The sequence below is a fragment of the Malus domestica genome, chromosome 12 (assembly GCF_042453785.1).
Source record: "Malus domestica chromosome 12, GDT2T_hap1".
Classification (NCBI taxonomy): Eukaryota; Viridiplantae; Streptophyta; class Magnoliopsida; order Rosales; family Rosaceae; genus Malus; species Malus domestica.
In genome coordinates this window covers 10,546,308-10,559,049 of record NC_091672.1, presented here as the reverse complement: position 1 = coordinate 10,559,049, position 12,742 = coordinate 10,546,308, and the positions used below count along the sequence as shown (strand labels likewise).

The following is a 12,742-nucleotide window of genomic DNA, read 5'->3' as shown; positions in this document are numbered from 1 at the left end:
TAATGAAGTCTGAAACATTTAGGTGAGTTGTGTCCAATTTCCCTGATAAATCAAACAATGGATCAGGTATATTCATTGGTTTAGCCTGGTCGAGAAAATTGGTCTCGACACCCTTCTCCTTGATGGAGGCTTGATACAGCTCCACCAGATGTTTTACGGTACGACAAGTGCGCACTCAATGCCCATTACCACCACATCTATGGTAGGCTCATTCAGAGTTCATGGGAGCATTGCTCATATGAGCTTTGCCTTTATGGCGATTCACATTTTTGAAGCTCGGGTCTGAATTATGCCTCGGAACCTGGTTGTGAAACTGACCACCATGGTTCTTGCCTTTCCTATTCCATCGACCTCGTTTGTGGCCACGTCCTCGTTTATGATAATCGCCACTAGAGGATGTGGCGTTCACTTCGAGGGAAGCAGCATTCACTTCTGGGAATGGTGCAGATCCAATAGGTCGGGAATGATGGTTTCTCATCAGGATCTCATCGTTCTGCTCAGCTACCAAGAGCACAGATATCAGCTGGTTGTACTCAGTGTAGCCTCGCGCTCTATACTGCTGCTGCAGGAGCACGTTATTGGCATGAAATGTGCTGTAAGTCTTTTCCAACAATATTTCCTCAGTAATGGTATCCTCACAGAGCTTCATCTGAGAGGTAATCCTGAACAACGCATAATTGTACTTTGCCACTGATTTGAAATCCTGGATTCTCAGGTGAGACCATTCATAGCGAGCTCTTGGAAGAATCACCGTTGTCTGGTGATTGTATCTGCTTCTTAAGGCCTCCTAGAGAGCTAACGAATCTTCAACCGTTAAGTACTCGCTCTTTAGTGCCTCATCAAGATGGCGGCGAATAAAGATCATGGCCTTCGCCCGATCTTGAGAGGATGATCTGCTCTCTTCCCTGATGGTATCTCCAAGATTCCCAGCCTCCAGATGGATCTTGGTATCCAGTACCCAGGTAAGGTAATTCTTCCCGGTAATGTCTAAGGCAGCATATTCAAGCTTTATCAAGTTCGCCATTTTCTTTTTTGAAAGAAAATGAGATGTGTAAGAATTTGCAATAATATGTATTCCTGGAGGAATATAATGTTAGAACTTCTGGTTCTTACAAATTTTTCATTTTGATCTTCAGGCCAAAATGATAAGCACTCGAAACTTCTGGCTCGAGATTTTCAGGATGAATGAGAAGGGCGATTATACCGCACCATTCTCATTGAAATAATGTAACATAGAATGGGCGATTATTCCGCACCACTCAAGTAGCAGAAAAATTTAATTACGTAGAGCAGTGTGGGCGATTATACCGCACCACCTAAAAATTGCAATGAAATTAAATAGCAGGTAAATTTAAATTTGCAGAGTAAATTGCAAGTAAATTAAAATAGCAGTGTGGGCGATTATAGCAGTGTGGGCGATTATACCGCTCCACCTGAAATTTGCAGTAAAAGTAGATCTGCAGTCCAAGATAGGCGATGATACCGCACCATCTTGGATCGCAGTAAAATCAACATAAATAAATACTGGGTTAGTAATCAATATCTAAACCAAACAAGTAATCAAAGATGTATGTAACCGCTAGTTGGAGAACTATGAGCAGGCATGGAGCAAACAGTTCATCACAAGGGTATACCACGCAGTTGAGGCAGAGGAAGAAGATGAACAGGAAAAACCTTAGAGGAAACATTTTTTTTCGTTCGGTGGAGAGAAATGAGAGAATGATTTCTTTTGGTGAATGTAAATGAGACATGGTTATATTTATAGACTCGTGCTGATAACGTGTTATAAATATATCAAAGTTAGAGGGATAACCTTTTTGAGAGGTGCGAAGCAGATATAAAATATCATACTAAAACTATAGCTCAAGTGTATGACAAATATAAGATGGAGAAGAGATTTCTTTCTTTCTATCCTTCTGTATGTACATCGATGGTAGTAGGAGTGCTCTATTTATAGAGCAACTCCATACGAATGTCTTCTTACACTTTGAAAATTTACAGCATACCCCTTGAAATATATGACCTCTTGCATCCAAAGTCAATTTCCTATTTGCATGGGTATTGAAAGTCTCTGTGTGTGGGGCATTCATAACAATGCCAACATTGTCAAAATTACCAATGTTTTCAACAATAACATAGTTCTTCAACAACATCTTTGAGGTAAGTATTAATCTATTTATTCGTTCATTTGATTTGATTTTATTTAAATTGTTACGAATGCTAATGCTTATCAACTTTCTGTGTTTCTTTTGTGTTTTTTTGTTTATCACTATTTTGTAAGTAGTGAATAATCTTGTAAATTAGAGCCTTTATTTTCAACTCACCGAATCTCGAGTTAAAATCCCCTCATTTTTCTTGGTGTAATTTAAAGAAAAAGGATCATCGTCAGATCATTTTTCTAGGAATTTTGTAATCGTGACTGTTCATCGTACATAGTGCGATAATTTTTCGTTAGGTACTATTTATATTTAAATTTTGAAATGATTTTTTACTGCACGTTGTACAATGAACAATCACGATCATGGAATTCCTAAAAAAAAATCCAGCAAGGATCATTTTCCTAATTTAAAATAATAGTGTCGCTTTTAATTAAAGGAAAACTAATGAAAAGAGTTTGAAAATTTTGAGTTTTAAGGATAAAGAAAAAATAAAGGGTAAAGTGAATAGTATCAAGATTGACTTTTTAGTGTAAAAATGTGATTTTTCGTTAAAATGAACAGTACTAAAAGTTTTTCGTTAAAGTTTCCTTTAATTAAAGAGAAAGGAATTAAAGTATGGTCATCCCTACCAAGGACTTTTAATAATGTGTCCCTGTTCATCAGAGTAAAGGAAAAGAGTAAGGGTATGTGAAAAGTCAAAGTCAATTGTCTTCAATAAACAAAAAGATATGGAACATTACGGATTCGATGCTCTAAGCTGGTGAGTTGATTCTGATCATTGACAAGAGAAATACCTCATAGCCGTTTTGAGCTTGAAAAAGATGGATAACCGTGACTTGTCACCTGTTATTCCCCCTTTCTTATAAAAAACAAAAAAAAAAAAAAAAAAAAAAAAAAAAAACAGGTCAAGCATTCCTAGTCCGACCTCAACCATATTCAAACTGAGTTGCTATTCATACCTGTAATCGTTTATATATTTATTTTTACAAACAAATAAAAAAAAACTTGTAAAAAATTCTTGTCAATATTAAGGTATTCATATTTACACATGAATTTTTCCAATGAAGTAAGAAATTTCAGGAACAAAAAACCCAATCTCTGGATTTCTTGATCGAGTCATCTCCCAAAACACTTTCTGTATAAGCCTTTCTTTTCACCAAAATTATTTGTCAGAAAACTTGAATTTTGTAAAGAGAAAAGAATGGATGATAAGGAGCTTGAAGTTGCAGCTGATTTTGGTTCCAACCAAATGCCTGAGAAATTGTCAACGACCACCATTGACGCACCTTCTGTTTTGCAAAACCAAAACGGCAGAAGTCAAGGAGAGGGAGCACAAGAGCTTCTGCAGCTGCAAAAGAAGAAGAGGAAGAAACTGAAAAAGTTGACATCGATCAAGCTCTCCAAATCACCAAGTTTGAAGCCGTCTCGAAGAAGATCCAATCACCATGTATCATCCACTGATGATTCTTGTGATACAAGTACAGAAAACTTACAGGCAAGTCTGTTAAATTCTTGATCTTTTATATTTTTCTTAAAACGATAATATATAGCGAGGGGAATAGAAGATTAGGCGAGCAGAACTACACATACGTTGAATTTTTAATGCTTTTGCTTAACAGTTAAAATAGCTGGAAATTGAAGATTGCCCTTCTTTTTGTTTATTTTCCTTTTTGGGTTTGTATGTAGAATTCAGCAAGAACATTAGCGAGGCGGTCTAGTTTTAAGCCTGCAAAGAATCTGACGAGAATTTCCAGTTTAAAATTTAGAAACCCTTTGATGAGGAAGTGCTCGGGAGGAACCCATATGAATAATATTGATCTCAATAAATCAAGAATGTCTAAGCCTGCAGATTCTGCCATCTCATCCACTGATGCAGATTCATCATCACCTACTTGTTCCAGTAGCAGTACTAGTATTGAGACTAGGAAAAGAGCAGTTTGGTCAAAGCTGAACTCGAAAACTCCTCCTGGTCAGTGTTCACCTTTGAATTTCTCACCAAAATCCAACAAGTGTTCCAGCAGGAACCACTCTGAAATCGTTCAAGTTCCGGAATTGAGAGTACAAAGAGCTACATGTTCTTGGGCACTCAAAGGTTCCAAGTTGCCTGAAATTCGGGATCCTGAGGCAGAGGGGACTGAATATGAGGGGGGTTCGGCCACCAGGGTTTGTCCATTCACTTACTGCTCACTTCATGGTCATCGCAATGCCAATGTACCCCCACTCAAGCGCCTGATTTCGATAAGGAGGCGCATGTTGAGGGCTCAGAGAGGCGTAACACAGGCAACTCAACCGTTGGAGAGAGTGAAAAGGTCTGGCAAAAATAAGGATGATCAGACAAATCACATGGCCTGCAATGGAAATAGCGTAGTTCATGAAACGAATGCTATGGTGTCACTCCCTGCACCGGATGGTTTAAGTCTGGAATTTTGTTGCATCGCTACAAATTTGGAGTCCACCAAAACAGACTGGAACGAAGAGAAATTCGCAGCGTCTGATCACAATGAAGGCTCTCTATCCACTTGCACAGATGATATGAGCGTTAATGATCCTACATTGAATGGAAAAAATTTGGAGGTTGATGATTGCGCAACTGTCAAACTACCAGATAATTTGGAAAGACCAACCCCTCATGATGTTTTGGAATTCACAAGGGACAATGAAAAAAAGGAAGTCTCTTCTGCTTCTCATAGTCCAGCTTTGAAGGAACAAATTGCAGGTAATGAGAACCAAAATAGAAGTGTGCAAGCAAGGGATCAGAAATATACCCGAATGTGGCAGTTGATGTACAAGCACGCAGCAAAAGGTATCACTCCAAATGTTGAAAACAAGCTCCCTCCTGATGGATCAGACAAGGAAGAGAAACCAAAAGATGCCAACATCACGTGTGACACAGACAATTTATGTTTCGCAGAAACAGATGAGCATACAGCTTCTGTAAATCACAGAGCAGGAGATGAAACTACTGAGGTATGTTGCCATGATGCCATTCAGCTTGTGCAAGAAGCATTTGATAACATTCTTCTCCCCGAAATTCAGGACTGCTCATATGATGATCAATCATCTACTAGTGGCGCCAGCTCAGACCGGGAAGCATTAGAACAGACAATAGATGAGGGTGGGGAGCAGAGCACCTCCACTACCAGTCATTTGTCTGAGACTAGTACGGCACAAAATCCAGAAGAGAAAACAGTGTCAGAAGTGGGAGTTAAGACGGACAAGAAAACACCCAAGAGCTGGAGCAGTCTTAAAAAATTCATTCTCCTCAAGAGATTTGTCAAGGCAGTTGAAAAGGTGAGGAACCTCAATTACGCGAAGCGACAGTACCTGCCTTTGCATCCTGATTTGGAAGCAGAAAAAATCAATCTAAGACAGCAGAAGACAGAAGAGAGAAAGAATGCCGAGGAGTGGATGCTTGATTATGCACTTCAACAGGTTATATCTAAACTACCTCAGCCTCAACAAAGAAGAGTAGCATTGCTGGTAGAAGCATTTGAAACAGTTCTCCCGTTTTCAGAAGTTAAGAGCAGCCAGAGGTCCAACGAAACAGATTCCACTAAATCAGATCTTCAAGTCTGCAATGGTCTGTCAGTTCAAAGTTCTGTTCATCAAGGTAAGGAGAGTGACTCGGAATCTTCTGCTGAAATCTTGCTTGGGAATGTGTCGTGTCCTGAGAAAAGTTTAAATGAGTCTCCCGATCAAGTCAGTGATTTTCAAATGCAAGAGCAGCGAAGTCAAGTGAATTTTCCTAAGCTTCAAGAGTCGAGTATAGGCCACTGTTCCATTCAAACCGAAAGGGATATTACTGTTCCTGAGGCCACTGGTGAAGCTCAGAAGGAGAATCAAATTGTTTCCATAAATGCTTGTGATCGGGATGAGAAAGTCATTGACTTTACCAGTATTTCTTCATTAGAAATCAAAGATCCCAAGTCATGTGACAAAACCTCCTTGGAGCGAGATGAACATGGTAGCCCCAGTTGTGTAGGTCTGGTAAATGAAGTGGTTCAAGAAGTCTCCAAAGAAGTTACTTTGATCACGAGTTTGGAACTTAGCAACATTGGTTCCATGGTGGAAAATATCGAATCTGACACCAATAAGTTAATCACCGAAACTGATGAACAGTCAAATTCATCTGAGGACCAAATCACTGAAAGTCACGAGGACTCAACAGCGGATAACACTGTGGTTTGTTTAGCTTCCATAGGATCAACTGAGGAGCAAATGGCAGCAAGAGAAGAGCTGAGCGGAATAGCAGATGAAGCCCGGTTAGAAAAGAAGAAATATACAAACTTATGGTTCTTAGTATATAAGCATATGGCATCAACTATCGATGCAAAAGACGGAGATGAACCACTTGAAGGAGCTAAAGAGGAACAAGTAGATGACGCCAACAGATTGCCTGAAATAGATCAAGAGAAAAGTGACTATGCAGACAACAAAAAGGTTGAACTCCGACATATTGAAGCTATCAAGCTGCAGGTAGAGAAAGCAATTGATGAAATTGTTCTTCCAGAGAACAAGGATGAATCGGATGATGATAAATCAAGCACTAGAGACTCATGCCCAGAGCAGGAACCTCCAAAAAATAAAGTTGTCGTAGAAGGGAAATCTTGCATCTCGAAATCCACCAACTTTGCCAAGTTTGATAATGCTACCATTCAAGAAGAAGAAAATCAAGTCGCAAAGGTGGAAGACGAACCTGCCAAGAAAATGTCAAAGAACTGGAGCAATCTGAAAAAAATGATTCTTCTCAACAGATTTATCAAGGCATTGGAAAAGGTAAAGAAGTTCAGCCCACGAGGGCCACAATATCTGCCCTTCGAACCCGACCCCAAAGCAGAGAAGGTTCATTTAAAGCATCTAAACATGGACGACAGGAAGAATTCCGGGGAATGGATGCTTGATTATGCCCTTCAACAGGCTGTTTCCAGATTAACTCCAGCCCGGAAAAGAAAAGTATCACTGCTTGTAGAGGCTTTCGAAACAGTCATTCCAAGTAATGGAATTCCAAACCCATTCAAGCAACAAGTTGCTCACTGATTTCAGGTAAATGGAATAATCAAACAAAACATTACATTTGTTTTCCTGAATGATCCAAGCTTAAGGAAAAAGGAATAATCAGACAGTACATTACTCACGAGCTGCTCATGTGTTTTTATGAAACATGTCGAGTCTAACATTATTGGTAGATGCTCATCACGCTCATCAGTCCTACTTTTAAACATTTTGTCCATAGTAGAAGACGAGTGCATGTCCATAGTAGGAACCTCAGTTTTTTTAGCTTGTAAATTCACAATGTCTTTGAAGCTATATGTCCGCTGGAAAATCCTTCAAACTTATTTCTGTAGTTTAATTCAGAGACCATTTTCCTTCAGAGACCTCAAAACTTGTTTTTGAGCTAATTTACGTGCAGTTATCTTATTAGAAGCAGTTGATGTATGCTTGTATGTGACCCCTTCCGCTTCAACCTCTATTGTAACCATAGCCTCACCATTTTGGAAGCACTCGACGAGTTTCTGCACATTATAATGCTTTTTTTGGCAATAATCATTGAAATCTCTTCCAGGATGGAGCCTCAACGTTTCTGGAGAAACCAAGGGCTCTAAGAGACGACGTATACTCTGAAAGACAATTTGTTTATCGTATCCAGAATCAATAAAAATTGCTCCTGCTAAAGCCTCAACAATATCCGCAAGTACCTACATAAAAGGGATTCGTATGAGCGTTATGGAAGTACAATATTCTATAATTCAGGTCTCTCTAGTGAAAGCTTGTTAGGTAGGCATTTGTTGTAACATGGATAAAACCATAAAAAGTAGGAAAACATAGGCGAAGTACCCTAAGTTTCCAGTCCTAGAATCGCTAAAAAATTCGTAGAGCTTAAAAGTATAGCTCATAATGTTCGAATTAAAAAAAAAAAAAAGAAAAAAAAAAGAAAAAGGTGCAGCAGAGGAATGATATGAGCATGATACGCATTAGAAACTAACACTTGTGAAGGATGTCTCAGATTCAAATCCAAAAGTTGATTCCGTAGAAAGCAATCCAAAATTGTTAACAGTAGAGTCAATATTTCGGTGGACTATGTCCGAAGCAAGAATGTGCTCGTGCAATCCAGCCTTCACAGCAGATCGTGCATAACAATCGTTGTTCACAGAAGCAGACCTCATATCAGTTAAAAATCCCGGCGACATCATCCCAGGATACTTATAGTAAAAATAAGTAGTGATCATATAATCCAACACCGCATCACCAAGAAATTCTAGCCGCTGCACAACAAAGAAGGTACATCTGAAAAATTATGAACATATCATAGGACTTTAAAGTTACAAATTGCCTAAAAATTAACTGCAGATAGTCTCCTAGGAACTGTTTAACTGACAATGAACATGAGCAGAATAAGCTGCTACGTTCGGGACTAAACTTTTATATATTAGATTCGACATTAAAGAGACAGAATCCAGCAAACTTTGAAGTGACAAAAAATACATATTTATAAAAAGTAGATATTTCATCGTCATTGTATCATTGCACGCACCTGGTAACCTCCTGGCATGTAAGAACCATGGCTTAGTGCTTCCACGAGAAGAGAAGGATCACAAAATTTGTAGCCAAGCAATGACTCTAAATGTCCGACATCAATGAGCTTCTCCGGCTGCACTGGTAAGTGCCTCTCATATCGTATGTGGTCTAAATCCACCTCTATACCAACCCAGTTCATGAAATATATGGCATCTAGTTCACCACCTGTGCTAAGAAATGCACCGATTAGTGCCTCAACTACATCTCCAACAACTTTAGTATCGATCTTCCTTGTTCCCCCAACGTAAATGCTTCTTTTATTAAAAAGCAACTCCTCATTTAAGAAATAATTTCCAGAATAATCTCCAGGTATAATCCACTTTTTCGGATCAAAACTCTCCTCACGAATAAAACCCTACAACATGTAAACAATGGCAGATGAGTCATGCAACAACGTTTTTAGGAAAAACGTTCTAAAATCAAATGGTAACAACTTGAATGCAGCTTTCAGAATATTCACGAGGATAACATGATTATAACTCGAAATGAAATGATTGAATAAATAATTGCTACCGAAATTTTACGGTCACATCCAAGCTTGCCAAGGGAAAGATTAGAAATTATTTGTTCCTTATTTACGCTAAGGAGGCCCTCACGATCATTTTGATAGGTTTTAAAAAGCTGCTGACTTGCAGCATACTTAAGAAAGGAATCTCCAAGAGTTTCCAAGGATTCCAAATCGTAGTTCTCTTGGCAACCTTTTGTGGTAATAGATTCCAGGACCTACAAAGAGAAATTTGACAGCAAAAATTTAGAAATGTTGTTGCTTACCAATACATAAACGTTTCTCTAAATATAGGATAATACCTTTCCCTATGTAAAAATGTAGTATACCTTGATGGTTGGGATAGTAATATTTTGCGGGCAATGATCCAAAATCATGTGTTTCAAGTTGACAGCGAGTAGTAAAGACTCAAGCCGATGCAAGATGGACGGAACAAGTGAGAATGAATGTAAATTGCTGGTTGATATAGGTGACATGATTATAGCGCAAAGTTCAGGTGGCAATTCAACAGATTTATCACTTGATTCTGCAAAAGAAGTTGCAACATTAAGCTTTTTATTCGATAATAATTATGAAATAAGCTTGGATTAGTTTTTGGCTTGCAGAACTAAAATGTTAACGCACATTGCAAAAGTTTGTATCAAAAAAATTAAAATGCATTTTCAACGAAGGAAAGTGATAAAGGAGAACACATAAATTTCGATAACTCAGGCAAAGCAATATCAAGTTAGCAACCACGTGCATTTTCATCTAATCATTATGTATACCGATGTATATACGTATATATTTATATTAAAGATGGATTATGAATTATTCATCAAATTTTCTGTCCAATACACAGGACTGAAAGAGGCTAGGAAATGAGACCTTTTTTGGTCTGTTGTCGGCACTTCAGAAGATAATTTTGTACCCGAAAAATGTGTCTCCCATTCAACAATAACTGTTGATCGAAACACAAGTTGATCCCATGCCTGCAGTAAGGAAATCATCTGAGTTACTAAAAATGGCTTGCATATATCATTTTAACCCAACCATATATTGAAACTATACCATATACTTCATGATTTCTTTTACTTTGGAGACGGATGATCCTTAAAATGGAAAGACAAGGCATGTAAATACAAGAGATAATGATAGAAGACATACTTTGCTTCATAGTGGGCTTTGTAGGTAAGAGATTTGTTGTCCTTCATCAGTGAGTTTCCATTCAAGTCATCCAACAGACCAGTGATGCAATACAGGATACTGTTATGAGGCGTATAGACCACAGAATTCTGGATCCTGCAAGTACAAACCATGCCATTTTGGGTATGTAGCAGAACATGGGAATTGTTGTTCGGTTGAGGAAAATTTACACAAGCACTATTCTTAGAATCATTGTTACAGAGAGACGACATAGACATAATGCTTTCCAAATCAATGATTGATGATCTCTGGTGTATCCTCCTTTCTGCCGGTAGCAAAAGGTAATCAATTGATTCAGTCCAATGGTTTTGTCCCAAACAAAATCTTTCTAAAACTTCTTCCAACTTTTTCAATTTGTGATCCACTAGAATCTTAAAAATTGTGATTTGGAACCTTCTGCACGCAAGAACCTGGCAAATAAAATTACACAACCAAGATTAACCATTGGTTTATCTTTTATATCATGTCATATAACACTAAAAGGTAATAACATACGAGAAACCATACCTGCTCTGAACTTAGACTAACATCTCCAGCATGTTTAAAGTTTACTGTTAAAGGACCCCTTTGAACTTGTAATTCAAAATTCATATTTGCAATAGTATCACAATCAAGTTCATTTCTCATGCCAAGTACGATATCGCTAACTGGAATATCGCAATCAAAATTCGGTTTCAGCTCAATTAAGTAGCAATGATACATTACACTAGCATCATTTGAACACGGAGGTTTGACCAGCTCGATTGGGACATAACGGGGTTGTTCATCATCAGAAGGTTCACGCCCTGCACATAAAACACTTACAAATTACAAAATAAAACAAATAAATTGTATGAATCATTTACATTTGTAAAACGAAAATGGTTAGAGAAGTTACCAACTTACAAAGCAAATAATTTATAACTATTTATAAGAAGTAATCAAGGCATTGAAAAAGGTGAGAGAAGTTACCAAGTTCTTGTTTGGCTTCTTCCACCCCAAGAGGATCAGCAGATTTATTCCGGATTTCGTCTTTATCCATGTTAGCTTCTCTCTACTACATTCGCCAAGTTTCCAGCAAAAATAACTAAATCAGCAATCGTATTTTGAATGTCACACAAAGTACTAGAGTAACCAGAGTCTAGAATGTAAAGTGTCCGTTTGATAACTATTTTAGTTTTCAATTTTTTAAAAATTAAAAACTAAAAATTGTTTGGCAATTCAGTTGAAAAATGATAAAACCAAAAAAAAAAAAAAAAAATAGTTATCAAACACTCTCAAAGGAAAACAAAATTTATTGATTCCCAAATTGTAAAGAACTAAACAGAAAATGAGGAACTCACAGAAACTGATCGATGCAGACGCAGCAGGGAGCAAGAGTGAAAGCGGAAGCTCAGAGAATTCGAGAACTGTAGGTAAATAAATGTAAGAGAGTAACAGAGAGTAAAGTGTGTCTTTAAAAAACTCGATGGAGTTTGAAGCAGCAAAAGCCTAACTGGGTTTCTTTGGAATTTCAAAAGACACTGGATGGCATAATTCGGATGATGATTAGCAATATAAAGTCATATTTTAAAACTTGGTGAGGAAGCAACTTCCTCTGTAAGTTCGTATAAAGTCAGTGATAAAGAAAAAGAGAGATGAAAACAAAACCGCCCACCAAGTTCTTTTGGGAGGAAAACAATAAGAAAATGATTTATGGGTCCGCCTATAAGGATTACAAAATGCTTGGAACACCAAATTTTCTTAACCATAATTTACGACATCTTTAGTAGCGGTGTAACTTACTTTTATTAGTAGACCCTACTAATATTAAAGGAATATTTTTTATTTTTTATTTTTAGTACAACCATACTATATTATAAGAGGGAGATTACTCAATGGGTCAATCATTAAATAGGTATTGAACTCAACAAATATAATAGGTTTTGCTATTTATGTGAGTCAAAGTTTAGATGTCTCACTTATAAGTGAAAAATGATACTACTAGACCGTAATACTTGATATCCTCCAAACACTAGGATGAGCATGTGCTGGCTGACACTCGAGGGTGACAAAAGCCATTTTAACATGCATGCAAGTTATGAAGAAAAAAGCGAACGTAAATAAAATATGTATGTTTAAATATAATGAAACATGCAAATGCGGGAACGTGCTCAAAGTATACAACTAATCAAGAATACTACGAAAAGAATATTATATAATAATGAGATTACAAAGATAGGGGGCCCTACACCGAGAGGACTCGAAGGTACCGATACGGGAATGTCTTGACGCCAAGAACGTACGCCTCGATTCTAAGTCTTGAAAGGGGAGCAAAACAAAAAGGTGAGTGGAGCAA

At 37.7% G+C, this 12,742-nt stretch overlaps 3 protein-coding genes across 3 annotated transcripts; 1 reads left to right on the top strand and 2 right to left on the bottom strand.

The window, feature by feature from the left end:
* Positions 1-208: 208 nt before the first annotated feature.
* Positions 209-1,024, bottom strand: LOC139189809 (uncharacterized). The gene is made up of 2 exons (XM_070809039.1): positions 801-1,024; positions 209-662 (listed from the first exon to the last, which is right to left on the bottom strand). Exons 1-2 carry the CDS (start codon positions 1,022-1,024, stop codon positions 209-211), a joined length of 678 nt encoding a protein of 225 aa, XP_070665140.1.
* Positions 1,025-3,098: 2,074 nt separating this feature from the next.
* Positions 3,099-7,530, top strand: LOC103436383 (calmodulin binding protein PICBP). Its single transcript, XM_008374810.4, has 2 exons — positions 3,099-3,654; positions 3,846-7,530. Exons 1-2 carry the CDS (start codon positions 3,361-3,363, stop codon positions 7,194-7,196), a joined length of 3,645 nt encoding a protein of 1,214 aa, XP_008373032.2. The 5' UTR covers positions 3,099-3,360; the 3' UTR covers positions 7,197-7,530.
* Positions 7,173-12,047, bottom strand: LOC103436382 (endoribonuclease Dicer homolog 2-like). The gene is made up of 10 exons (XM_008374808.4): positions 11,748-12,047; positions 11,377-11,461; positions 10,933-11,210; positions 10,387-10,835; positions 10,108-10,211; positions 9,570-9,766; positions 9,249-9,458; positions 8,692-9,090; positions 8,144-8,422; positions 7,173-7,855 (listed from the first exon to the last, which is right to left on the bottom strand). The coding sequence occupies exons 2-10, from the start codon at positions 11,444-11,446 to the stop codon at positions 7,511-7,513; spliced, it is 2,331 nt and encodes a 776-aa protein (XP_008373030.2). The 5' UTR covers positions 11,447-11,461; positions 11,748-12,047; the 3' UTR covers positions 7,173-7,510.
* Between the last annotated feature and the right edge of the window lie 695 nt (positions 12,048-12,742).